This window comes from Lepidochelys kempii, chromosome 6, assembly GCF_965140265.1.
Source record: "Lepidochelys kempii isolate rLepKem1 chromosome 6, rLepKem1.hap2, whole genome shotgun sequence".
Lineage (NCBI taxonomy): Eukaryota > Metazoa > Chordata > Testudines > Cheloniidae > Lepidochelys > Lepidochelys kempii.
The window spans coordinates 30059143-30086257 of record NC_133261.1 but is presented as its reverse complement, the minus strand read 5'-3'; the positions used below and the strand labels follow the sequence as shown (position 1 = coordinate 30086257).

Genomic DNA, 27115 nt, shown 5'->3' with positions numbered 1-27115 from the left:
AAAGAACTACTGTTACATGTTAAGCATGGTAAAAGAAGTAACGTTTGATGACTTTCTAAGTCTGTGGAACATAGACTTTTGTTCTCCCTAATACTGTCTGTTTTTCCCCATAGAAAATAAAAGATGTCCCCAAAGAAGCCTTCAGGAGCTCAGTATAGGAAGCAAAAAGCTCAGTTGCAATCTAGTTTGCAGAAAGGGGCAAATCTGATGGGAAAATATCTAAAACAGGACTAGGGTTAATATTCCAATGATGTCACCTTCTGTAACACTCTAACACTGGTCCACCCAATGTTGGTGCACAATTCAATTTCTTGATGTTAGTACATTTCAGTTATTCTTAAAATTAAAAAGTTGTTATAAGCGTAGAGGAAATGAATTTTTTTTATTTGCTTACATATGGCATGAGTAAGTACAGATTTACAGATCCTAGCATGCAAACGTATTGTCTTATACGACAGGGATGAATCATGCATGTAAATCATACATCAAAGTTGCAAAATGGGCTACAAATGCAATAAAAAATAAGGTATTCAAAAGTTTAACAAATGGAGGAGGGGCAACCATAGACACTCCTCGCCTGGGGTGCCATTTGGTTTAAGGCCAGCCCTGAGAATGTGGTCAAGCAATTAACTGAAGTCTCCCAAAGTCTCCCAATTCCCAAGCTAATGCCCTAACCACCAGACTATCCTTCCTCACTAACTAATGATGATCCCACTGCCCGGAAAAACTCCTTGCCCAGAGGAACCACAAGGAGCCTCATCAGTAGGTTTTCCTCAAAGTATAATTTCTATGGCCTTGATAGAAATTTGCCAGAGGCCTCTCACCAATGATGACCCTACAACCTGGAAACCAAAGCCAAAATCTTCTACCACTGCATGGAACACCACCAGACTCCCTTTTCTCCAATGACGAGGCTACACCTCGCCCAGAAGGCTGGTCCCTGGAACTTCTCACTTACTGGAGAGTTACCCCCTTTCTATCATCTGGTGATCTGAGCTGTTTGTGTATATTGGTGCTTTTGCAGCAGCAAGCATCTAAAATAAGCCAGATGCTCTTATTGTATACGAAGTTTTCAGAGAAGCAGCAGTATTCTTGATGGAAAGAAGTCCATTCCCCTACTTTTTGAAGACTATCACTGTACAGCTTGATCTGAAAACACCTCTGTGCATCACTTAACCGTGAGGAAGATCAAATTAAAATAATGTTTTGCCTAGAATAATGTGGATATTTAAGTATTTGCTCGTAACTTCTGGCTGCTTTTCGGATCTCCTACCTGTTTGTGCCACTACGTGCGTCCATCCACTCCAGACCGCTCCAATCTTTTCACCCGAGAAAAAATGAGCATCTATTTTCTGGGGCTCAACAAGAAAAGTCTCTTTACTCACTAGCTGCCCGTGTTTGTTGCTACCCCAAACACACAATTCTCCTTCATCTGAAATAAATACAAAAGTAAAGAAATTAGAGGGAAGCTACTTCTGTGAAATATCAACAGATGGAGAAAAATACAAAGGGAGGGTAGTACATTAATTCCGTTTCAATTTTCCTTATATATTTTCCCCACTATTTATACTCCTCTACACACACACGCAAACGCACACACACCCTGGATTGTAAAGAATAAAAGTAGCCATAAGGGCCCTCAACACATTTTCCTTTCCCAAGGCAGAACTAATAACTCCGCTCATGCCTCTCTCCACTACAAGGACATCGACTATCATTGAAATAGATTGGTGGATAATTACTATTTTTTCTCTATTTGTTTAATAAAAAAAATTGCATATACACACACCACAAAATCACAATGCAAGCTGGGGTGTGAATCTGACCCACATTACCCTGCCACTGAATAACTGTCCACGTAGACCTTGCTGACACGCATTAACAATTTTTTGAATTTAGTATTCTTTGAAATGGGACTAATCAAAGCACATTAACGAACTGTTAAGAGAAACAATGAATGCCAAAACAGAATTTTTTAGGTTTTCTAAAGGACTCTGTCATTTTTTTCAATTAAAAAGGGGGAGGGGGGAGAAAATCAAGTAATTGACTCTTGTATTTGCCTAGAATTCCTCCCCAGAAAAAAGGAAATCTTCTTTTCCCCTGAGAAGTTATATGGCAGAAACAGCTAATTTCAAGGAAAGAAAAAAAGTTAAGTTTTTCTAAGGCTATAACCAACATAACATTTGTGTGGCTTACAATTTACTAAGGATGCTACAACAATCTACTTACCATTAGCCCCTTTTGTATATTTTAATGTGATCCTTGTAATTTGTACACAACCAAAGGCAGTACAGCATATGCCTATAGGCCATATAGTTGCTACTATATTGGATGTAAGTAGTAAGCTGAGCACTGAAGGAGTGAATTAACAGCTTCATCATCCTTTTTTTAAAATGTGCCATATGTTTTTGTAACAATCCTTTCTACAGTTCTGTAAAACTCTTTCAAATTAGAAGTGTTCCAAGTATCACCAACAGGTGGCAGGAGAGACTAAGCAGAAATGAAATATACAATAAACAGTGCCTCACATCCTTGTAAAAAACCCCTGCAGATTGTAGCTCACTTATAATTTAAAAACAAGTACTATAGTACCTTGAGTCAAACACACACCTTTAAAAGCTAACACAGGAGGGAGAGAGACAGAAATTTTTTATTATTAAATAGCTTTGGATCCTTAGCATAAGGAGCTTTGGTCTTTTTGTAGCCAAAAAGGATTGCTTGCTTAATCAAAATCAAGAAAATAAAAACATGGAAGAATAATCCATTTGCTACTTAAATAAATTCACATGTCAGTTAGTCTGGAATATATTGATTTTCCCCAGAGTAGCCTATACTTAGGGACACCTCAGTCTGCATGTCTTAGAATTCAATAAAACTCACATTTTGCAACATTTCCCCACAAAATTATTGCTCTCTGTAAATTAGCCCAAGTAAATACACTGGTGCACAGTTTAGAGGATGCTAGAGATCCCAAACGTGTAGTTTTACTCAAGATTTCATGTCTTCAGAAAGATTAATACATTTTCCATGCCTCAAGATTATAAATCTATAGCATAAGAAGCAACCATCATATGTGGGGTCAGGAAGGAATTTTCCCCTAGTCAGATTTGCAATGACCTTGGGATTTGTTTTTTTGGCCTTCCTGTGCAATGCAGGGTGCGGGTTGCATGCTAGGATCCTCTGGATATATCTCACTCAATAAATTCCTTGCCATTGTGGGGGCCTCAATCATTGGTGCACCTCAGTCCCTCCTGTACTCTGCCTGTGGCACACAACAGTTTAGTCTCCTGTTGGCTGTAAATCCTTTGGCCTAATTTTAGTTGTTGGGTTCAGCGTGCAGGTAGGCTGGGTGGCCTGTGATATACAGGAGGTCAGACAAGATGATCTGATGATCGGTTCCGCCCTTAAAATTGATGGTACTATGAATCCTGTTTCCCTTCACGCAGAGCAATACTCTAGCTGTCTTTCCATGTAACATGCTGGTTCCTGTTTAGCAAGCACAGAAGAACTGACTGCAGAGTGCAAAAGGTAGTGTTTACAAAAGCGCCTGTATGATTTAGGAGAACACGTCCCACCAAGGTGCATTAATAAATCCCAGATTCTGCAACTCTTACTCACAACAGGTAACACCATGCGTCACAGAACAGCCTTGTAGAAATCAATGAAACTATTTGTGGAGTAAGTGTAAAAGAACCTGCCCCCAAATGACTGTCAAAAAATAGAGTTAAGTGGATTTATTTGCTTTGAACACCGTCTCCTCCCCAAAGAGATCCTAACCAGGGATGGGTGCTGGCTAGGATCTCTTTGGGAGGAGATGGTGTTCAAAGCAAATAAATCCACTTAAATCTATTTTTTGATAATTTACTCTTTCAAACAAATGAATACCACTGAAGTTATAGCATGCTGTGCTGTGATCCCATCAGATTTTACAAACTAAAGCAGAGCCCAGCTAGAACAAAAATTAAGAGTCACAAATATCTAGCTTCTAAATACATTGCCCAAGCCTACTAATACGTACATATATACCTAGGGCTTACCTGTAAGTGACACTGAATGGTAGGAGCTGGCAGTGACTTTTTTCACCTTTACATCTTCCAGACCTAGGAAACATCAGTTCCATGGAATAAGTACAGGCAAGACACAACTCTATGCCCAGATCCCTTGTAGTACAGAATAGAACTATATTACTTCAGAAATTGCACCATAAGTGCTGTGTATTATGTATTTTACATCAAAAGGTCTCAGCATATGGAACACAGATCCCAAGGAAGTCAGCATTATTTGTCCAGGGGATTGTGAACCTGTGTTCCCATTCCATACCACAGACACACTGCAAACGACTGTGCCAGTTCCTGAGAACATATTTAAAATGTGCTGCTGCTGATGTGTTTCTGTGATTAAGGGGAAATCCAGACCCCGAGCCCTGGTCATGCCAGTTCACACTGGAACACCAAGACCAGGTGTGTCAAGGTTCCTCCCCCACTCTGAACTCTAGGGTACAGATGTGGGGACCTGCATGAAAAACCTCCTAAGCTTATCTTTACCAGCTTAGGTCAAAACTTCCCCAACGTACAAAATATTCCACCCGTCGTCCTTGGATTGGCCGCTACCACCACCAAACTAATACTGGTTACTAGGGAAGAGCTGTTTGGACGCGTCTTTCCCCCAAAAATACTTCCCAAAACCTTGCACCCCACTTCCTGGACAAGGTTTGGTAAAAAGCCTCACCAATTTGCCTAGGTGACTACAGACCCAGACCCTTGGATCTTAAGAACAATGAACAATCCTCCCAACACTTGCACCCCCCCTTTCCTGGGAAATGTTGGATAAAAAGCCTCACCAATTTGCATAGGTGACCACAGACCCAAACCCTTGGATCTGAGAACAATGAAAAAGCATTCAGTTTTCTTACAAGAAGACTTTTAATAAAAATAGAAGTAAATAGAAATAAAGAAATCCCCCCTGTAAAATCAGGATGGTAGATATCTTACAGGGTAATTAGATTCAAAAACATAGAGAACCCCTCTAGGCAAAACCTTAAGTTACAAAAAAGATACACAGACAGAAATAGTTATTCTATTCAGCACAATTCTTTTCTCAGCCATTTAAAGAAATCATAATCTAACACATACCTAGCTAGATTACTTACTAAAAGTTCTAAGACTCCATTCCTGATCTATCCCCGGCAGAAACCAGCATATAGACAGACACACAGACCCTTTGTTTCTCTCCCTCCTCCCGGCTTTTGAAAGTATCTTGTCTCCTCATTGGTCATTTTGGTCAGGTGCCAGCGAGGTTACCTTTAGCTTCTTAACCCTTTACAGGTGAGAGGAGCTTTCCCCTGGCCAGGAGGGATTTCAAAGGGGTTTACCCTTCCCTTTATATTTATGACAAGTTGTTAAAGAGATACGCTTGGGAACACAGAGGGGAAACCTATCTGCAAGCCACAGCACATCTGCAGAGCCACTCCATGGAGGTTAACATGGCCACTCGCATCCCTGTAATCTGAGAGAGACAGGAGGGTCCATGGAGTGTCGAAGTCCCACTCCCAGCACATCAGCCCACCCATGTTCCAGCCCCTCCATGCTGCCACAGAACACAACTCCCTTACATCCACATCCCCTCTTTGCACACAGCAGCTGCACTAATTCCCACCGTGACCATGCAGGAGGGGGTCTGGATTTGCCCCTTACCCAGCATCAATGAATCCATTACTTCTGTAATGACCTTCTGTAATGCATCTGAATCACTGCAAAATTATGGGAAGCGTAGATAACACACCAGGGGGGTTAAAGAAAAGGTGCATTGTTTGTATATATGTACATGGTTTATATATTACTGTTCCCAGTGCTACTGTCTTTACAAAGAAAAAGTGTGATTCTTTAGTTACCTGTTACTTTACAAGGTTCTTTTGCCGTCAAGAAGGATGGCATCATTTTCCCTTGGCTTGCCCGGTTTGCCCAAGAAGCCATGCCTGTTCCCCACTGGAACACCATGCCACTTTCTTCTCAGTGCAGGCATACAAAGGGAAATTAAAACACAACAATTACTGACAAATTCAGTTGACTGGCTTTTCTCTTGTTAACTAATTTCAAAAGAGTGTTTGCTTGGCTTAGTTTATATTGGTGTTAATTAAAAAAGTTATCTATAACGAATACTACTTTCCACTTATACAACCCTTTTCATCCCAAACACACTTTACACACATTGAATGAATCCTGACAAGGCCTCCAAGAGACAGGTGGTTATTACTCTCCTTTTATAAATGGAGAAACCTGAACCAAAGAGGGGTATGTGTCTTGCTCCAAATCCCTGAGGGCTACATTGTGCAGTTGCTCAAGACTCACGGTAAGGAGAACTGCGTATTTGCACTGCCTCGAGAGAGGATATGGGACCGAACTGTGATTCAAAGAATCACAATTAAGTCCCACAATTCAGCCTCCAGTGGAGAAATAAATTCTGCCACCCCTTTACCTGGCACAGCTTACTACACTCTCCATGACAACTCAGCTGTGCTGGCCGACATGCTGGGAAGCAGTAAAGGAATAACAACCCCACAGAGGCTGATTTCCCTGCTACACTGTGACCTAACCTCTTATACCCAGTAGTCCTCTGCTCAGACTCCTATGGCTGGTCATAATTTAGCCCAGAGGATACAAGTATCCAGATCTGGATTATAATTGAGAATTGTGGTCAGAACTCGGGGGTGCTTGATTCCTAATTCTTGTTCCAACCACTAGACTACACGTTTCTTCCCATCTCTATCTCAGCCCTTTACCCCTTCATCCAATACCCAACTGTCTGGAACTCATATGCAAGTAACAACAAGAAAGCAATGTGCTGACTGTTGATTGCAGCAAAACCCTGCCAAATCCATAGAATGTCTGTGGAAGACTCCCCATCAAGCCTTGGAGAATTCTGAAAACAGATAGCAGGAAAAGGCCTGAAAGTTCATACAAACTATGACCCGCCACGATAGAGCACTGCTGATAGTAGGAGACTCAAGAAGTCATTAAGGGACAAATTTTCAAAGCTATTTAGGCACCTAAATAGCTTTGAAAATCTGTCCCTGTGCTCTTGGACAGTCTTCTTTCAGCACCATTTTTTAGAAAGAGGTGTTTCTAGCATATTCATTATCATGTTCTTGCCTAACATGCCTGCCCTTAACTTGGACAGGATTTTTCAGCTGTCATTTTCCTATGGCTTCTGTAGCGAATAGGAATAAAATCATAAATCCTTTCCCTCCCCTGCCTTCTTTTTTAATGTAAGCTATTAGACATCTCACATACTAAAAGTACTATTAGTTTCTAATTGAAATGTTAAATTTATGATGGCATATTCACCTGTAGCAGCAAGAGCATGTCTGAGTCCTGCAGCAACATTCACCACCTTCTCTGTGAGGGACTATTCAAACACAAGAAAAAATCATTTTTGCATTTTACACCTCTCAGAGGGAAACACATTTTACCAATGCAAATGCAAGAAAATGGTATCACATTTACAGACTATATGTCACAGAGTTCAGCACAAAGATATTTATTTTAGAATATATTTCAGTCTCATTTCAAAACAGCCTTGGGAATTTCTTAAGAAAACCAAACAAAGCTTCCAGAAGTGCAATAGTACAGCAGACCCTGTCTTTAGGTATGAACATTGAATTAAACTGTATTATAACACTTATGCACGAAGGGACCAAATTAAGGTTGCATGGGATGCCTTAATTCTGGCATTTCCTAATTTGAGGGCTTGATTTTGCAAACTTAACATTCTTTTAACATAGTTTTGTGGGTGTAATATTGATATAAAAGAAATGGCAGCGAACATGAGCATTTAATGTAACACAAGTAGTACTTACAAAACACCGCTCAAGTGGTTTATTAAATTAGTAATTGACAGATCTATACCAGCTGTGTAAAACCCCCACCAGAAAATACTGTAGATGCAGAATGAGCCTGCATTGTCAGGGTGGGAGACTATAATTATCAGTAGTAATGCAGCACCTTCCAAAGATGGTAGGTGATGTACAAAAATAAGGCCATGAGCCCAAGAGGCCTAGATAACTTTACAGGTCTTTCTCTCGTTTCTATAACCATGCTGACCCTGAATTTAAAAAAAGCAACAGACAGGTTTTGGCATTGGCAATGAGACTGGTAATCCTAACCAAACAACCAGAAAGGACTTTGTCGTTTCTGAAGCTTTACAGACCAGGAGTTCTCTCCAATACAACAGAAATGGGAATTTATTTGGAGAGGAGAGAGTTTCATTAATGTTCTAAAAATCGAAACCAAAGTGTAAATAGGGATTAATTAGAAGGAGAGAATAGTGCTGCCATGAGGAATTCATTCACACTGCTGGGTTCATAGCCAACAGTAGGAAAGCTGCTCTGAGGATACATAAGTCTCAGTAGCTATTTCTTATAAGACTTTTAAAGCAATTACTTCAGACACGGATTCTGATACCCTTATTCATGCTGAGTTGTGCCTTACCCCATAAGTACTCCCATTGACTGCAATGATGACTATCTGTGGAGTACGGTATTATTCAGCACAGGCTGGGGTTTAAGAGTCCGCCCCTCAGTGCTTATGAGTGCAAGAGACAGACCAATAAGAAATGGGTTTCCCTAATCTCCAAACATATTTCTTTTGAAATTGATATGGTTTGATAAACGTTTGGAGGTTAAATGAGGACAATACTAACGTATTTTTCACTTCGTTTAAAATTCTTTTTTTAGCTGCTGTTTAGAATGTCAAAGAACATGCACCTAAAATCCATAAAATTTTAATTTCCCCGCACACACACTAGTTTCTTATTGTAGGGATGATCAAAAGTGCTGATTTCTCACACTGATTTTTCTTATGAAAAATAAAATTTTAGGAATGGATTCTACAACCTTTGCTAAAAGATCTTTCCACATATTATGTTGCACTGCTAAGTTATAAATGAAGAAGCACAAAACCAAAGAATTGGCATTTATATAGCATGTGCCAGCAGAAGGAACTCAACTGAACAAAACCTTTCCTACAGTAGGCATCCCAAAACACAGCTGATTGCATTGAAATCAGCTGTGTTTTTTAACAAGTTCTCCTTTGATCCTTTGAATTTTTAAACATAAAGCCCTAAGAAACTAAATAAAGTTTAAGATCAGTGGAAATCCTTTCCTTCTTTCCTCAAATGTGTACTGAAACATTTCTAACACCTTATAAGCCCTGAGTCAGAGCCTCAGATGGGGAAAATCAACATAACTCCTTTGACTTCAGTCAGTTTACAACATCTGAGGATTTGGCCCATTGTTTGGTTGACCGTGGCTATTAAAATGTGTGTGGATGAAATTTTATGTCCTTTTCCAAAATGTACCATTTTCCTCTAGTAAAAGTTGGCACCTTCTTCATTTAAAACACACACACACCACCACACAGACCCTTAACTTCCTAAAGTGCTGACTTTCTAATGTCTATAGTATTCACTCTCTTAAAGTGCCTAATCCTGGCTATTTATCATTCACACAAGTAATTCTCTTCTCTTTAATGAGTCCAAGGGCTTGATCCAAAACTCACTGAACTCCATTGGAGTCTTTCCACTGATTTTAGTGATTTTGTCTGGGGCGCTGAAAACAGGACCAGATCTGTAGAGGACAACTTTGTTGAGTCTTTACCTCAATCTTTTGTGGAATCAAGCATCCTCCTGAAGTTTGAGGGACTCCTAGTTGTCCAAAAGAGTTAGACCCACAGGATAAAACTTGGCCATTTCCTGCAACGTAATACAGCCTTGTTGGAGCAGTGCAACTCATAACATTATACCTTAGGGTACATTTATGGTTATAAGCAAGATACCATAACACATCGTTAAAAGAACTATATGCCAGATACCACAGCACAGCATATAAAGAACTGAACGGTCCCTTTTCCAAAAGCTCAAGGGCTTGTAGTCTTATAAACCATATTCAGTAAAGGTCTAAAGATAACTGAAGAGTGAGTGTGCGGAACATTCAGCAATTCCACTTGCAAAGCAAATAGCATAAAACCTCTGAGCACTCAGGCTTTGTATTGACCATGGTACGACAGAGCTCTGTGCTTCTACTGTATGTCATAATATTTCTCCAGGCCCTAGTGGGAGACAGTATGGCCTAGTGCACAGAGCACTGGACTGGGAGACCTGAATTCAATTCCTGGCTCTGCTCCTGGCCTGATGGGTGACCTTGGGCAAGCCATTACACTGCCCTGAGTCTCAGTTTCCCCATCTGTAAAATGGAGATAATGATATTGACTTCTTTTGTAAAGCACTTTCAGGTATGCTGATGAAAGCACTATATAAGAGGTAGGTATTATTATTAGTGAGATGGACTTACCTGTAAGTATGATTGTAAAATCCCAACCACAGGCAACTTGTATCACACAAACACTAGACAGTGCAGTGCATGAAGTAAAACACAGGACATCCTCAGTGTGATTGAGTCCCAATTGCCCTCCTTTGTTTTGGCCACATACAAAGAGTTCTCCTGCACCTGCAAAATAAAACCACTGTCACAGTCATAACACAGGCAAAATAGAATCATACACACATTGTGATCCTGTGATAAATTAGCACTGCATGCATAGGCCTTGTCTTCTCAAGATAAAATTATATATCTTTAACGAATTAAAAATACACTTTTCTTTATTGTATAGACACAGCCATGGAGAATGTGACTGCCAAGAGAGATGATGCTAACATTAACATTGCTCCCCCTCAGTGTTTCAGAGGGAAGTCTTTCATCCCATTCACTTTCTCCTTCAAAACCTTCCTATTTCCTAAGCAGCCATTATTTATGGTAGAACTTTCCAATCAGGGGTTTGGACACCACTTAAGGTAAAGTGAAATATCCTCTCTTCCCCCCAAAGTAATGAACCCTCTTGCATACTAAGCGGGTAGAACAGGCTAAGAAATAATTATCACATAATCATAAAATGACCATTAGAGGCAACTGAAATAATATAACTCCCCTTCAAAACAATTCAATTCATTGGCAGCAAATAACTTTTCCACTTTGCAATTACAGATTGGCACTTGCTAGAAACTGCAATCCACACTTAGGTGGCAGCACAGCGCTGGGAGAGGCCCAGCAAGAAGCTTCTCATTCAGAAACATGCCAGCCCTTGCATTACATATGTCATGTGAATGTCTGTTACCAGTAATAACTGCAGAGTGTCCTCCTCCTCCAGCAATGCTCTTAATGTTTTGATGTTTGCAGGAAAAATCTTTCAGAGACTGGGGCAACAGCACATCGTCTTTATGACCAAGGCCGAGCTGCCCATAGCTGTTTGTACCCTTTAAACACATACAGAAAAATAAAAATATGAGAGAGCTTTATTGATAAAGCAATTTATTAGCCTTTAATTAGAAATGGGTTTATTTAGGGTTTGCAAAAACTCAACTTGTCCGTATTTTGTTATGCAGAACCTAGAACACAGACACCTTGGATCTTAGGCCCATTATATGCAAACCCTTTAAAAATTACTGAGCAGGCATCAGATAGTGCCAGTTCAACATGCCTCTGCCATTAAACAGCAGCCAATTTTATCCACTAGCGCTTAAGAATTCACAAGATTGCGGTGAAGCTGAAAGAGATGAATACTGCATGTATAATATCATACAGTTTAAGAGCTGTATTTTATTCAAAGAGCAGCAGGTCCATTTAAGCACTTTGCAAAGGTTGTTGGCACCTCCATCTTTAAATCTTGCACTCTTACATGAATTTTGTTGAGGAAATTTTAAAAAAAAGGAGGGGAGTACTGATTACGAGTAAAGAGGTGGTATTACCACTGTACATACAGTATTTGTGAGACCATTCTGGAATATTCTGTCCGGTTCTGCTGTCCACTCTTTAAAAAGGACGTTGACAAATTGAAAAGGGTTCAGAAAAGACGTACAAGAAGGATTTTAGGTCTGGAAAACCTGCATTTACAGTGAGAGACTAAAGATCAATAGAGCCCTGCAAATCTGCAGCTATCCACTTTGTATCTGTGGATGGGGATATCCACAGACCATGTTTGCAGATCGCGGATGGATGCAGATCCAAATTTTATATCTAGAGCCCTGCAAATCTGCGGATATCTGCTTCATATCATGTTTGCGATTGCAGATCAGATGCAGATACAAATTTTGTATCCGCCCAGGGCTCTAAAGATCGATCTATTTTCTTTATTCAAGACAGGGTTAAGAGGTGACTCGATCATAGTCTGTAAGTATCTACATGCATCCGATGAAGTGAGCTGTAGTTCACGAAAGCTTATGCTCTAATAAATTTGTTAGTCTCTAAGGTTACTCCTTTTCTTTTTACGGATACAGACTAACACGGCTGCTACTCTGATATATGGGGACAATATTTCTGAAGTAGAAGTTCTTTAATCTAGCAGACAAAGGCATAACACGATCCAATAGCTGGAAGGTAAAGCTACACAAATTCAGACTAAAATTTGCAAGATGCAATATTTTCACAGTAGTTACGTAACTGATGCAGGAATCATTTGGTGAAATTCTATGTCCTGCATCATTCAATTACATGATGGTCCCATCTGGTTTTAAAATATATTAGTTTAATTTTTCTCTACTGTAGCCCGAAATATTATTAGAAGCAGATTATAATTTCCTAAGAATATTTGCACTGTAAACTAGAAGCCTGAGTGAGCAAATGGATTGAGACAAAGTGGCAATTGTTGTATTGCGCATAATATTTAGAAGATGCATGGCAATGCCTACAGTATGCATGTAAAACTGTAGCAGATACACATACAACCTGTTATAAACCACAAACATATGGATTAAAGTTACTATGTAAAAGTGTAAGAGACTGCATTAATAAACTACTAGGTATTAAAGAATATAAAAATGTGAAGTGCCTAACTGCTGGCATACAAATGCAGGATTCTCCATAACTAGCACTCATATAAAAAATATTTGCAATTGTGATCAATACAGAATACATATTTATCACAGCAATCGCTACATCTGCCATGATGTATCTTAAGCAAGGGAACGCCTGTTTTTAGAGAAATATCGTAGGTAATGCAGAATGTTTTACTGTACAGTATAGGGACTGATTTTCAGAGCTGCTGAGCAAGGTTTATACTACATTTTAAATCATGGGAAAGTTTCAGTTCACAACTTGAGATGCAGAAAAATAAGGCAGTCAGCATCACTGATGCAGTCCATAAAGCTGTGGGCAGTCAATTAAGTACTTATGTTGCCCTCAATACCATAGTTACTGAGCGCCTCACTCCCCTTCCTGAATTTTAGTCTCACATCATCCCTGTCAGGTAAAAAGTATTATCCCCATTTTACAAATGCAGAACTGAGGCAAAAAACAGATTAAGTGATCTGCTCAAGATCACACGACAAGTCTGCGGCTAAGCCAGAAACTGAATCTAGGTCTCCTGAGTCCCAGTCCAGTGCTCCAGCCATTACTAAACCATCCTTCCCACCATGCAGTGTCAAATCAATTCCAGTGCAGCTTCTCATTCAAACAACATGGACTGCCATAAGGAAAACTATGAATGGTCTGCACTGTGATACCATACATAGTATAAATGGCCACCGCTCTCACTAATTTACCAAATAAGTCCCTAAGCAGAGACCGACTGTGAACATCTGGCTGATTATTTTAAAAAACAGCTATCCTATTTCTCTATGCCAAAATTTGCTTATTTTTTGCATGCATCTGTTTCCTTATCATACAAACCCTCAAACCACAGAGTGATACAAATGGCATAAGCTGTGTTCTTTTTATGGAGCCCTGGGCTTGTCAAATATTCCACAGAAAAGCTGTTGAATATTTTCAAATTCCTTTTTATAATTATACAAATAAAATGTATCCCTGGCTAACTAAGAAAATTTGGCAAGATAATTTGAGGCACTTTGAGCCAAATTCACTACTGATGTATGCTAGCATAACTACGATGCTATTCATCGAATTGTGCCTCAAACATATCAGTGCTGAATTTAGCCCAGTGTGCCTACAACTAAAGAATGTGTAAGGCTTGTTAGTGTTAAAATTATGCATGCAGTAATTATGCTAATAAATGTAACCGCCCTCCACAAAGTTTTCATTAATGTACATGCTCTCTCAGCATAATACCCACACAATGAGGTAAGAAGCACATGCTGTCTCATTTGGAAGTTGGAAGTGGTGAAATGGAAACACTTGTCTCTCATTAGTCAGCTCTTTCAACTCAGACAGGGCATAAAGAGAAGCTACTGGTATATTTATAAGCTAAAACCAAGCCAGCTAAATAAATAGCACGAAGTAATCACCAAAAATAAAATATGGGAAGTCTTAAAATGTCTTTGAGGATTCTCAGCAGCATGAGTTGATAGTCAGATCAGCCAGACTCATGGACTGCTATCAACATCAGTGCCAACAGCACATTTCCTTGCCTTCCACAACATTTTTAGCAAACACCTGGTCCTGGGTGGTGTTGACCTCAGCCCAAAATTACTGCCCCCAAGCAGAAATTAATCATTATGATTTTTCACTGGCCCTTTTCCACCTCAAATCCCCTGCCTCATCTGGGTTCCTTCTCTCTCCCACACAGGTTATGGAGCACCTGATCTCTCTTAAAGAGAGATGGTATCAATAAGAAATTAATGTAGCAAATTTTAAGACTGTATCACAAAAGGGCACTTGGATGGAGAGGTCAAAGTTCATTTTAGGGATTTGGGCTGCACTCCATGGCCTACAATGAATGTGTGCATTACATTTCAAGATTCCAGCTCAACAGGAAGCTAGAAATTGGTGTTAATCACTCCATTATAAATAGTACATATAATATCAGATGGTTTGGGGATTTATCACTGCTCACTAATTGCACAACTCTTCTTGGAAGGAAACTCATATACACACTGCAAAGAGTATAGCACAATTAGATGATGAAAATAAAAGGGCAAGGTGAGATGGTAGGAAGAGAGAAGATGGATACCTTGGGCAGTTAGCAGCCTTCAGAATGGGGGGGAAAGGTTTCCAGTTGCCTGAGGTGCATATCTCCACTTACTCTTGCAAATTTGTATGATGACTATTTTTGACCAATATGGCTACTGCACACCAGAGTTTGTGGATGAGTATCGGAGCAGGTAGGGCCAACTATAGCTATCCACACCATGCCTCCGCTGTCCCTTTATGCACCACAGCTGAAATCCTGGTCCCATTGAAGTCAATGGCAAAACTCCTCTTGACTTCAAAGGGGGAAACTTTCAGAGGAATTGGTGTCCACGAACCATGCAGATATTTGAGCAGAATGCAGACTGACAATCAGCAGCTATCATCTTTTTGCAAATGGGTTGTGGCATGCATAGCCCATTGGCTCCCTCTTCCACGGTGTAAAGGCCAAAGGCACAATCCGCTACTAATGGATTATTTTTGTTGGATACCACCAGGTGACTATTATCATATGACACATTGCAACGATGCACTGGAGAGAGTACATTTTCAGGTGTCTATTCCCAGAAACCTTTAAATAGGGTTCTGAACAGACATGCCAAATCCATGAAAAAAAAAAACACAGAAATTGGGCTTGTTTTTGGCTTAACTGGCTTGTGAGTCACTTGTTAGCTAGTTTTTGGCTTGTGGCTTGTTGTTTCTTTTTTTTTTTTTATCAGCTCCCAGCAAGTGGGGGCAAAGGGGGGAGAGAGTTGGGGTGCACGGCGGGCCCACCCCAGTCCCAGACTGCACCCATGGTGGATCTAGTCACATAGAGCGTTGGGGTTCTTAGGGATTGGCTTGTTTTGGCCTTGTTTTGAAATGGGATTAGCTTGATTTTTTTGGCTTATTGTGAAAGTCAGGGTGCTTACTTACCACGTAAAAGTTGGCAACTGTGGTTCTGAGCAGCAACCCCAATTTGGCCTTGAGTTGGTTAATTTCACTCTGTTAATGCTTAGCAAAGCTATAAAGTAGCAGAGCTGGCATAGGAGTGTCAGCAGTCTCCGGCAGACATCACATTCAGCTTACATTTATACAGTGATCTTCACAACAATAAGAAACAGAAATTTGATGTCTTTTTTAAATAAAAGCTTAAATTCTGCAGACACTGGTGGCATAAGACCGCACACTTGCCAGAGCAAACTCCTCTCTCAAACTCCTAGGAAGGATTTCTTTTCAAAAACTTTGGACAGTAGCAGTTCTCAAAATACACACAGCTGCTGAAATTCTGACTGCTGGGGGGGGGGGCAGGGAAGGCATAATATAGAATCTTTCAGAAAATATATTTTATTTCTGAACTTTTTCAGATGGGATCAGAAAAGGGAGGATCACAAAGATAAACATTAAAAAGGAAGCATAGAAGCACACAATCTGTTCTATGCGAAGATTAACAAGGTAGCTTCAGAAACAGAGAACTTAATACAACCATTACAGCCTTTTACTATTTATTTTTAGCACTTTTATTCAGTGTGGTATGTTTGTATAAGGGGATGTTTTGCTAGCACTCAACCGTACAAATGGCAATGCCCATAATGTGTGCCCTAGAATTGCATCAGGAGTCGCAAAGGCAAACCCACAGAGTTCAACAATGCAACGCATAGCCATACTCACATTTAATGCAGGCAGCCTGAGGAGACCACTGGACCCAGTGTGCAATGTTCCCACTTGTTATAAATCTAGGCCTTGACCCTGCAATTGTGCACACGGGTGAACTGCTGTCCTTGCAAGGAGCCCTATCATAGGGGCTGGAACTAGGGGTGCTGCTGCACCCACTGGCTTGAAGTAGTAACAACCCCCCAAATACATGGTTTCTGCCTTCAGCACCCCTACTGCAAAAACAGTTTCAGCACCAGTGAGCCCCACTGATTTCACTTGGGCAGCAGCCTGCCCATGCACAAGGAGTGGCAGGCTGTGTCCACGCTATGCCCTGTAATCTTCTTGCATAATCTCTCTAGATCAGTGGTTCCCAAACTGGGGATCGTGAACCCCCGGAGGTTTGCAAAACGTTACAGGGGGTTCGCCAGAAAAATTTCATGAATGGTGGCCAGAGGTCCCCAGCCATTGGAGGCAGCAGGTGGGACCTGGTTGCAGGGCAGACAGCCCGAGCCCCAGGGAGAGTGGGGAAGGGCAGTTGGGGCTGGCAGCCTGAGCCCTGCCCCTGTGAGTGGGGGAGCCGGCCGCCCGAACCCCAGCGAGAGCGGGGCCGGGCAGTTGGGGCTGGCAGCCCAAACCCCGGCGGTCAGCGGGACCTGCAGCCCGAGCTCAGTTGACCGAGTCAGTCAACAGGGTCCAGCAGCAGGAGCCCCATGGAGTGCAGAGAGAATTTAAACTTAAACCCCTGGAAATATTCATTTTTAGGAGGGGGTTCATGAGATTTCACAATTTAGTGAAAGGGGTTCGCAGGCTGTTAAAGTTTGGGAACCACTGCTCTATATTAAACACAACAGTGGCTGCAATCTGCTCAGTCTACTTTATGCAAGACAAAAAGAAGTACTTGTGGCACCTTAGAGACTAACCAATTTATTTGAGCATAAGCTTCATCGGACGTAGCTCACAAAAGCTTGCGCTCAAATAAATTGGTTAGTCTCTAAGGTGCCACAAGTCCTCCGTTTCCTGTTGCGAATACAGACTAACAGGGCTGCTACTCTGAAACCTGTCTTTATGCAAGACAGGGGCAGCTCAAAGGACTCCTGGAAAGTTCGCAGTTTTCCCCACCCCTCGGCTTTGCAGCCCCGGCTGCTACAAGACTCCAGCAATCCCCCATTCCTCAGACCTGCCACAGCGAGGCTCCCCAGGCAGCGTAAGGGCATGGGCTGGGCTGTCGACTCTCTGTGAGACGTCTGACAGATAAAAGAGCAGAAGGGGGTGAAGCCTATTTACACCGTTCTGCCGTGACACCCACGCGCTGCACCAGCCCCCGCTACTGCAAAGCGCGGCATTTGGGGCTCGCCGGCAGGGCTACTCCGCGCTCTGCCCAGCCCTGGGTGCGCGGCTAGCCCCCTCTCCACCACAGCCCCCGACTCGAACGAATGGTGCAGGGGTCCCACCCCGGCCTGTGAGGGCCACGCCTGGGGCTTCGTGAGGGGGACCCGTCATCCCGCCGGCAAAAGGCTCCAGAAATCACGGCCAAGGGGCATCTGCACGCGGCACAGCACGCAGCCCCCTGCAGGCACAGAGGGCTACAGTCCGGCTCCCACTGGTGCGGGGGTCGGTCTTTGCTCTTGCAAAGGAGCCATAATTTTGTTTTAGGGAAGGGGAAATTGCTGGGGCAGGTACAAGGGCCGGGGGGGTGAGAGAGAATGGGAGGAAAATACCTCCCCGGCCTCTGTTTCGTCTCTCCCTTTTCCCTGCACAGGCAGCAAAGCAGCCCCCGGCAGTAGCCTCCCCTCCTCCGCTCAGGGCGCCTGCCCTGGAGGCACCGACCTACCCAAGCAAACAGCGCCCGCGCCCGCGCCGCCTCCATGGGCCCAACCCGGCGACCCCGCGCAGCCCGGCCCCTTCCCGCCTGAAGCCCCGCCTGCGCCGGGGCAGCGCTCGGGTGGAGAGGACGGGGCGGGGAGCTCGGCTGGGCTACAGGTAGCCGAGCGCTCGCTGCTTCTTTTCACCCAGGGCCACGCGTGCTGTGCGCGGCGCCTTGTCATTTCCGGAGCCAGCCTTCTCCGGGCAGGCCCGAGCTCTCCCCCGGGGGGACTTTTCCCCTCACGCACACATAGATCCGTCACGCTGCAGCTAGAGACAAGGAGCCGCCTCACGGCCCAGCTCCCATTCCTGCCCTGAGGCCTCTGGCGTCTGGGCACTGCCTGCAGCCAGCAGGAGCGTCGGTGCTCCTGTCATTCAAGACTGCGACAGAAAAACTTCAAAAAGGGACTCCAACCAGAAGCTGCTGAGTTGGAATTAATTTGCAAACTGGACTCCATTACATTAGGCTTGAATAAAGACTGGGAGTGGATGTGGCATTACACAAAGTAAAACTATTTCCATTGCATCCGATGAAGTGAGCTGTAGCTCACGAAAGCTCATGCTCAAATAAATTGGTTCATCTCTAAGGTGCCACAAGTCCTCCTTTTCTATTTCCCGGTGTTTATCTCCCTTCCCCCCCCCCCAACTGTTCCCTAGGCCTTCTCCTCAACTGCTGGAAATGGCCCACCTTGATTATCACTACAAAAGGTTCCCCCCCCCGTAGTAGCTCACATTACCTGATCACTCTCACATTGTAGGGAGAGCTGTTGCTTTGGATGAGCTATTACCAGCAGGAGAGTGAGTTTGTGTGTGTGGTTTTTGGAGGGGGGTGAGGGGGTGAGAAAACCTGGATTTGTGCTGGAAATGGCCCACTTTGATTATCATACACATTTTAAAGAGAATGGTCACTTTGGATGGGCTATTACCAGCAGGAGAGTGAGTTTGTGTGGGGCGGGGGCGGACGGAGGGTGAGAAAACCTGGATTTGTGCTGGAAATGGCCCAACTTGATGAACACTTTAGATAAGCTATTACCAGCAGGAGAGTGGGGTGGGAGGAGGTATTGTTTCATGGTCTCTGTGTATATAATGTCTTCTGCAGTTTCCACAGTATGCATCCGATGAAGTGAGCTGTAGCTCACGAAAGCTCATGCTCAGATAAATTGGTTAGTCTCTAAGGTGCCACAAGTACTCCTTTTCTTTTTGCGAATACAGACTAACATGGCTGTTACTCTGAATCCTTTTCTTTTCTCCTTACAGTTTGTATGGTAACACCCATTGTTTCATGTTCTCTGTGTACATAAAATCTCCCCATTGTATTTTCCACTGAATGCATCCAGTGAAGTGAGCTGTAGCTCACGAAAGCTTATGCTCAAATAAATTTGTTAGTCTCCAAGGTGCCACAAGTACTCCTTTTCTTTTTGCGGATACAGACTAACAGGGCGGCTACTCTGAAAACGTAAGGTGTATGCTCAGGGCCTCTGACTGCAGGAGACACAGACAACCTTCCATTTGGCCTTTCCTACTGTTGCCGGCACCCAGTGCCGAGAGGCTGAACAACAGCTTGAGTTGGTTCGTTACCCGGTGTGCTGCACCCAATAATCACAACGGGGTGGAGAAGCAGAAAAGTTTATTTGAAGCTTCAAAAAGGTACAGGGAGAATAAAATCTCAAATCCTGCACAACAGAGCAGGAAGTTACACAGGCTTTTATACATCCTTTTTCCCAGCATACTTATCCAATAGCAAGCTGCTCCAAGTATCCATATAGCCAGCCAATCCAGTTCCCAGCTAGTTCCCTGATTCTCTGTATCATTTGTTAAACTATACATAAAGCTGCTTTATTCAGCATTGTTCTTCCATATCTCCCCTGTTTGGCCTTGCTTAGTTTCAGGCAGTCTGACTCTGCAACATACTGTTGCAGATTCTCAGCATAACTGCTGTGTGTGCCTCCAGGCGGGGGGGCCAAGGACACTTGGGCCTAGCACGCAGAGCTGCTGCGAGTGCCTTCAGGCAGGAGGGGGTGGGGCAAGGACACCTGGGCCTAGTGCGAGGGGGCTTCATCGACACTCGTGGTCTTCCATCCCCTCGAGTTACCTAGTGGCCATGCCCCAGTGTTCCCAACACTACCTTTCAGATGCTTACCTTCAATCTTCATAATGTTCTTCAAACATGGGGGGGGGGGGTTAAATCATATAAATGTGATTTACAAAAAAAAATAAAAATTAAAGACCGTTATGGTGGTTTATTTAGCTAGATCTAGAAATAGCAGTCGCATTGTCTTTCCTGTTGTGGTTTTTGCAAGATAGGATAGTAGTTGGTATTTTAACACTTGCCCACAATTTTGTATTAGCTATTTTGATATTACACTTGCAAACTGCCAAATGGCTAATAGATTATAAGCTCTTTGGAACAGGGTCTGCCCTTTTGTTATATGTGTGTACAGTGCCTAACACAAGCAGGGCCCTGATCCTACCATACAAGTAAATCATCATTTGTCACCCACAAATTAATACCATATTGAGAGATTATATGCTTTGTTCTCTGTGGTATTTTATGTGAACTGTTGTTGTGGTATAGTCCAAATTTTTAAAAATCCAGAATTATGCTAAACCTTTTGTTATTATTTAAATATTCTTGACTATGACATCCCAGTATGGTGTCAATTGTTTAATCCCATATTCAGCTTCATCTGTTTGTTGTACTGTCTCAGACTTCAGTTTATATACAGAGGACCAAATTCCTGCTCATGTCTGGATTTATGCCCCCAAATAAACACAAGTTTATTATGCTCTTGTGGCTATTTTGAACTATATTTTGGCTGCCCTGCACAGAAATCCGTGCAGATTATACCTGCCAGAGGCAAACAGAGGGTCTGTCGTGTCTCTCAAGACTAGAGGGGCTGAACTAAAAAACAGAATATGTTCACCAACTATTAAACCCTGCCCCAGCATAATGTGCAGAGAGTCAGCCTGATGGTTTTAGGGAAGCCAAGACAAAGATGCATCCTAAGGTAGCCCTCTTGTGTGTGTGTGTGTGGGCCCATAATAATAGTGGTAATAATGTGTTTGTGATAACAATATCAAACTCTATATTAATAAGCAGGAATGTAGGTAACTACCACATTTGAGACCTTAAAAATCCTTGGCTTCAAAATTTAAAATGGTGACTAAACTGGGCGATTCCCATTTACTAGGAAGCTTGTGCAGTCACAGTGGGGAGAAATTCACCTCAGTGAAGGTGGGGCAGAACTAGGCCTAGGTACGATTTAAATCGCAATTATGACACCAGTACAGCGTTTAAGTGAGATTTGTGCAATGCATAGGCAGAGGGTGAATTTTATTCAATATGAGATAAAACAAGCATGTACAGCATATTCATTCAAGAGTTACCAATTGGTGCAGATTATTTTGCGGTACTGCTCCCATTGAAGCCAATGGCAAAACTGCTATTACTGTCAAAGGGACCTGGATCTGGCCCATACCTAAAGCATGTTTCTTGCTTAGAAATATTTGCTATTTTATTTACCTATTTGTGGCAGCATCAAGCAGTGACATTTCTTGGATTCATGGGCACCAAGACTAAAAGACAATGTGAAGTATCTCAGGAACAGCATGTTAGCACCAGTCTATCGAGGTAAAAGAGAAGAGCACTTAGTGTAGTCATTTACACCTGTGTAAAATGCTGCCAGACTAGTTTGGTAGGGTTTTTTTACATTCATTTTTCCCAGGTATAACTAGCTATACAAATTATAAAGCTTTAGAGAATCAGATGCCTTTGTGTGTAAGGGGTCTGATTTTGTCCCAATTAAAGCTAGTGGCAAACCCTGCATGAGTATTATTTCTATTCCAGTGGCACACTGTGACATTCTGTACCTTGGGGGAGCGTGCTGTAACCCCCATATTCCTCATTTTCATACAATCTTGATCTTACATATAAAGCATGCCTTGTAAGGTATCAGGGGAAATATTATGATCTGCTGAAAGTCATTTCTCTATCCGTATATGTGTATCATTCAGGACTGGCCTTACCATGAGGCGAACTGAGGTGGTTGCCTCAGGTGTCAGACTGAGGGAGGGACGCCACTAGAACCCAGAGTGTAGACAATTGTATCTGCTGCTGGGGCATATGTATTCTCGCTGCTCTAGCTGCACAGAGATGGTGAAGTGCTGGGCTGGAGGAAGAAGGGCACAAGAGACGTAACAGGCAGGCAGGAGAAAAGGTGAGAGGGAATAACAGAAAGCAGCAGGAGCTGCAGGGGGAGAGAGAGGAGGAGGAGCCTCCTTTGAGCATAAGCATCCGATGAAGTGAGCTCACAAAAGCTTATGCTCAAATAAATTTGTTAGTCTCTAAGGTGCCACAAGTACTCCTCATTCTTTTTGCAGATACAGACTAACATGGCTGCTACTCTGAAATTAGGGAGCTTCCTTTTTTTGCTGCTTCCCTGAACCCACTTGAGGAGAACAGGCAGTCAGCTGAAGTAGTAGGAGCCAGTTAGGCCCTTAAGACGTTGATATCTTTCTTCATCCAGGCCCTGCTACCAGCCTGCTTATTTGTCCCCTTCACTTGAGTGTTGAGAGCCACTGTAGCTGGCACAGAACAGCAGTAATGCATGAAAGAAGAAAACGCCCCTCTGGGGCAGCATTCAGAAAAAGAAAGCAAGCAAAGGAAGCTTTTCTATCCAAGCAGGAGGGAGCTCTCCTGAGGTACATAGACACAAATGTTCACGGTGAGCCTTCCGGCCCCAGTGAGGATGTGAGTGGTGAGGAGATGCCTGATCTTCCAGTTAGTCAGAGTGCAGGTGACCTGGCAGCTACTGCAGCATCCATATCTCCATCTTAAATGGATGTAACCATGCACATTCCTGAAGAAAAGTGTAGATCAGAGAAGAGTGGTGGAAGCGCAAGAAACAGCTGCTGCTGAGCTTAGTTCCTTAAGTCTAGATGATCCAGAACTGTGGACCCACTTGAGCAGTAGCCTGAGGGACTTCCTTGTAGTGCATGGGCCACAGCAAGTGAAAAACTTCATGTTCCCCAAAGACAATGAAAATAGAAGTTTCCATCCAACACATTACTAGCGTGAAATCCCCAATGGTGACAAAGTGGAGAGGCCATGGCTTATGTACTCAAAAACCCAGAAGCTGCATCCTGTTTTTGTTGCAGATTCTTCCAGTCTAATGTTCCAGCCACATTGGGTTCTACAGGAACAAAGGACTGGAAAAATCTGGCTAGAAATGTGTCATGCCATGAGAAGGCAGCAAATCACCAGAGAGCATTCCATAGGTGGAAAGAGCTTGAGATGAGACTAAAGGTTAAAGGCCACCAAAGATGATCAGCATCAAGAGACAATTGCATCAGAGTCTCTTTACTGGCAAAATGTTCTGAAAAGGCTCATTGCCATTGTGAGAGTGCTTGCTACCCAAAACCTAGCACTGCATGGCACTTCAGATAAGCTTTATGTGCCAAACAATGGAAACTTCCTTAAAATTGTGGAGCTGATGGCTGAGTTTGATGCTGTATTCCAGCACCTAAGAAGAGTCACCCCCCAAGAAATGTACACACACCACTACGTTGGAAAAACAATTCAAAATGAGATCATACAGTTACTGGCAACAAAAGTCAAACAGAAGATTGTTGCAGATCTGAAGTCAGCAAGATATTACTCTGTTATTCTGGACTGCACTCCTGACATCAGCCATACGCAACAAATGACTTTATTGGTGCGTTTTGTAACAGAACCTAGTGAAAATGTCCCTGCAATTGTGACTGTCAGAGCATTTTCTAGAATTTATTGACACTGATACTACAGGAGCTGGTATGACAAATGTGCTTCTTGAAAAGCTGGAAGATACGGGAATTGTGATAGCTGACATGAGATGTCAGGGCTACGATAATGGTGCCAACATGAGAGGAAAGAACAGAGGAGTGCAGACATGGATCCCAGAGTTAAACCTTCAAGCTTTTTTTGTCCCATACAGTTCTCATTCATTGAACTTGGTGGTCAGTGATGCAGCATCAGCTTCTAGTGAGGCTGCTGAAATTTTTAATGTAATTCAAAGCATCTTTGTATTTTTTTCTACATCAACTCATCGATGGCAAATTTTGAAGCAACATCTGGGCACATCCTCTCTGACACTGAAACCATTGAGTGCCACATGATGGGAAAGTCAAGTGGAGGCAATAAAGTCTATCACACAGCAAATTGGGAAGATAGATGATGCCATAGTTGCCCTTATGGAGGATAATGCTATGACAGGAACTGTTTGTGGGAGAACAGTGGCATTGGGAAATGGAATCACCAGAAACATACATAACTTCAAATTTCTGTGTGGCTTAGTGTTGTGGCATGACATACTATTTGAAGTAAATGTTGTAAGCAAGAGACTCCAAGGTGTTGACCTTGATATATCTGGAGTAATGGAACAACTGGACAAAGCAAAGTCATACCTACAGTCTTACCAGTCAGATGAGGTATTTCAAAACGTTCTGAAAAGTGCACAGAAGTTGGCAGAGGAACTTCACACTGAAGCTATTTTCCCACCCATTCAAGTCTACAAGAGTCACCGAAGAAGATGACATATTGATTACGAGGCACTGGATAATCCCATAAGAGACCCCAAGCAACAATTCAAAGTTGAATTCTTTAACCAGGTGCTAGATTGTGCAATACAGTCAGTTGAAGCATGTTTCATGCAGCTCAAGGAACACAACAGCATATTTGGGATGTTGTAAGATATTCCAGAACTCCTCACTGTACCTGAAGAAGACCTACACCAGCAATGCAGGGCACTAGAGACAGTGACACATGATGACATGCGCGATATTGATGTGAGTGATTTAGGTAATGAACTGAAAGCCCTTTCAAGATACATTTCAGCAGGATCAACTCCAAAGGCTGTTCTGGAATATATGTGCACAAATAAGATGACCACCCTCTTTCCAAAAGCTTTTGTTGCCCTGCGCATACTTCTAACACTTCCTGTAACAGCTGGCAGTGGAGAACGCAGCTTCTCCAAGCTGAAGTTAATAAAAACACATCTACGATCCACAATGACACAGGAGAGGCTGGTTGGCCTTGTAACCATCTCAGTAGAGCATGAGCTGACCCAGACTGTGGACCTTCAGCAGGAAGCAGTTCAAATCTTTGCAACCAAGAAGGCATGGAAAGCACCACTTTGATTATTCAAACAGATAAAAATGCCAGTGTTTACTATGCAGACAAGAAAAGTTAACTTTCAAACGCCTGAACAGCAAATGTGTTACTTAAAATTTTTGAACAAGGCATTTTAAGTTGTTAGTTCTCCTTTATTGGGGTAAGTAGCAGAGCAGTACTATGAAAGGAGTAGAACAAGAAGAAGGCAGAATTGAGAACTTTCAAAGTTTTGGCCCAAGCGAGGGGTCATGGGGGCATCATTTGAGTTCCCCGCCTCAAGTGCCAAAATGTTGTGGGCCGGCCCTGATATCATTAATTCATATGAAGTTATGAGAACTCTGTAGTATGGTTGTCACTAAAACATGCTATAAGTTGGGGAAATCAGCCAGATATTAGCTCCCAAGAGGCAACAGCAAGGAAAGTAACCAACGCCATGTCAAACAACCCATCAACAGCCATTGTCCAGCAAAGGAGCTACAATGCAATGACTCACCTCCATGAGGCCACACCATTCCCATAGGGGAATTACTTAACCTTGCTTGGAGGGACTCAGTAATGCTCACCTGACTCTGAGGGGGAGGAAAGGACATGATAAAAGGGAGACGTTTGCCATGCTCTTCCTCCTTCATCTACAGACACCACCAGCAGCAAGCAACTGAAGCTCTGATCGAAGGGGAGAGCCTGGCTGAAGAGCAGCCAGCCTGTGGTGAGAAGCATCTAAGATTGTAAGGACATTGAAAGTGTTGAGATCAGCTTAGAATGCTTTTTGCTTTTATTTCATTTGACCAAATCTGACTGAAGTGATTATAAGTCAGAGCATAACATCTATCTTTATAGTTAATTTGTTTGTTTATTCTACCTGAAGCAGTGTGTTTGGTTTGAAGTGTGTCAGAGGCTCCCCTTGGGATAACAAGCCTGGTACTTATCGATTTCTTTGTTAAATTGATGAACTCATATAAGATTGCAGCTTCCAGCAGGCATAACTGAACACTGCAAGATGGAGGTTCCTAGGGTTGTGTCTGGAACCGGAGATATTGGCTAGTGTCATTCGGTTGCAAGTAGCTGGGGTCAACTTACACGCCAGAGGCTCTGTGTGAACAGCCCACGAGTGGGGGTTCTCACAGCAGAGCAGAGCAAGGCTGGCTCCCAGAGTCAAGGATCGGTGTGACCTAGCAGATCACCAGTTCAGACAACAGAGGGGAACATCACACACACACATGGTGCTGTCCACACGCACAGATAATCACAGTTCCTCCCTCAAAATGTTTACAGCCTAGGGGCCCAATTGCTCCATGGATGGAGCCCTGCGTTAGTGCAGAGACCCATTGAAGGTAGTGGGTATACCTGCAGGGACCATCTTGCAGAATCAGGGTCTAAGAAATCCATTCTACACTCCAGATCTCAGGAATGTCAATGGGAGCATGAGCCTGCAAAATACAAGGGGAGGCAATTCCCTCCACAAATAAATACATACAAATCCCTGTGACGTCAGTGGGAGTCATATATGTGTTATCTGCAGGCAAGACTGCATCCAGAATAACAGAATTGTTCCATTAAAGAGG

General features: G+C 42.8%; 1 protein-coding gene across 2 annotated transcripts in view; it reads right to left on the bottom strand.

The window, feature by feature from the left end:
• Positions 1 to 18605, bottom strand: part of SERGEF (secretion regulating guanine nucleotide exchange factor) — a 255648-nt gene extending 237043 nt beyond the window's left edge. The window contains exons 1-8 of one of the 2 annotated variants that reach the window (XM_073347362.1): positions 18375 to 18605; positions 11166 to 11304; positions 10346 to 10501; positions 9653 to 9747; positions 7344 to 7404; positions 5891 to 6004; positions 4038 to 4100; positions 1274 to 1432 (exon numbers count right to left, since the gene is read on the bottom strand). In XM_073347362.1, coding sequence (XP_073203463.1) covers positions 1274 to 1432; positions 4038 to 4100; positions 5891 to 6004; positions 7344 to 7404; positions 9653 to 9747; positions 10346 to 10501; positions 11166 to 11304; positions 18375 to 18410 — 823 coding nt within the window. In that variant the 5' untranslated portion in view covers positions 18411 to 18605. The remainder of the gene's footprint in view (positions 1 to 1273; positions 1433 to 4037; positions 4101 to 5890; positions 6005 to 7343; positions 7405 to 9652; positions 9748 to 10345; positions 10502 to 11165; positions 11305 to 18374) is intronic. The other variant, XM_073347361.1, reaches the window with a different exon arrangement.
• Positions 18606 to 27115: the final 8510 nt, after the last annotated feature.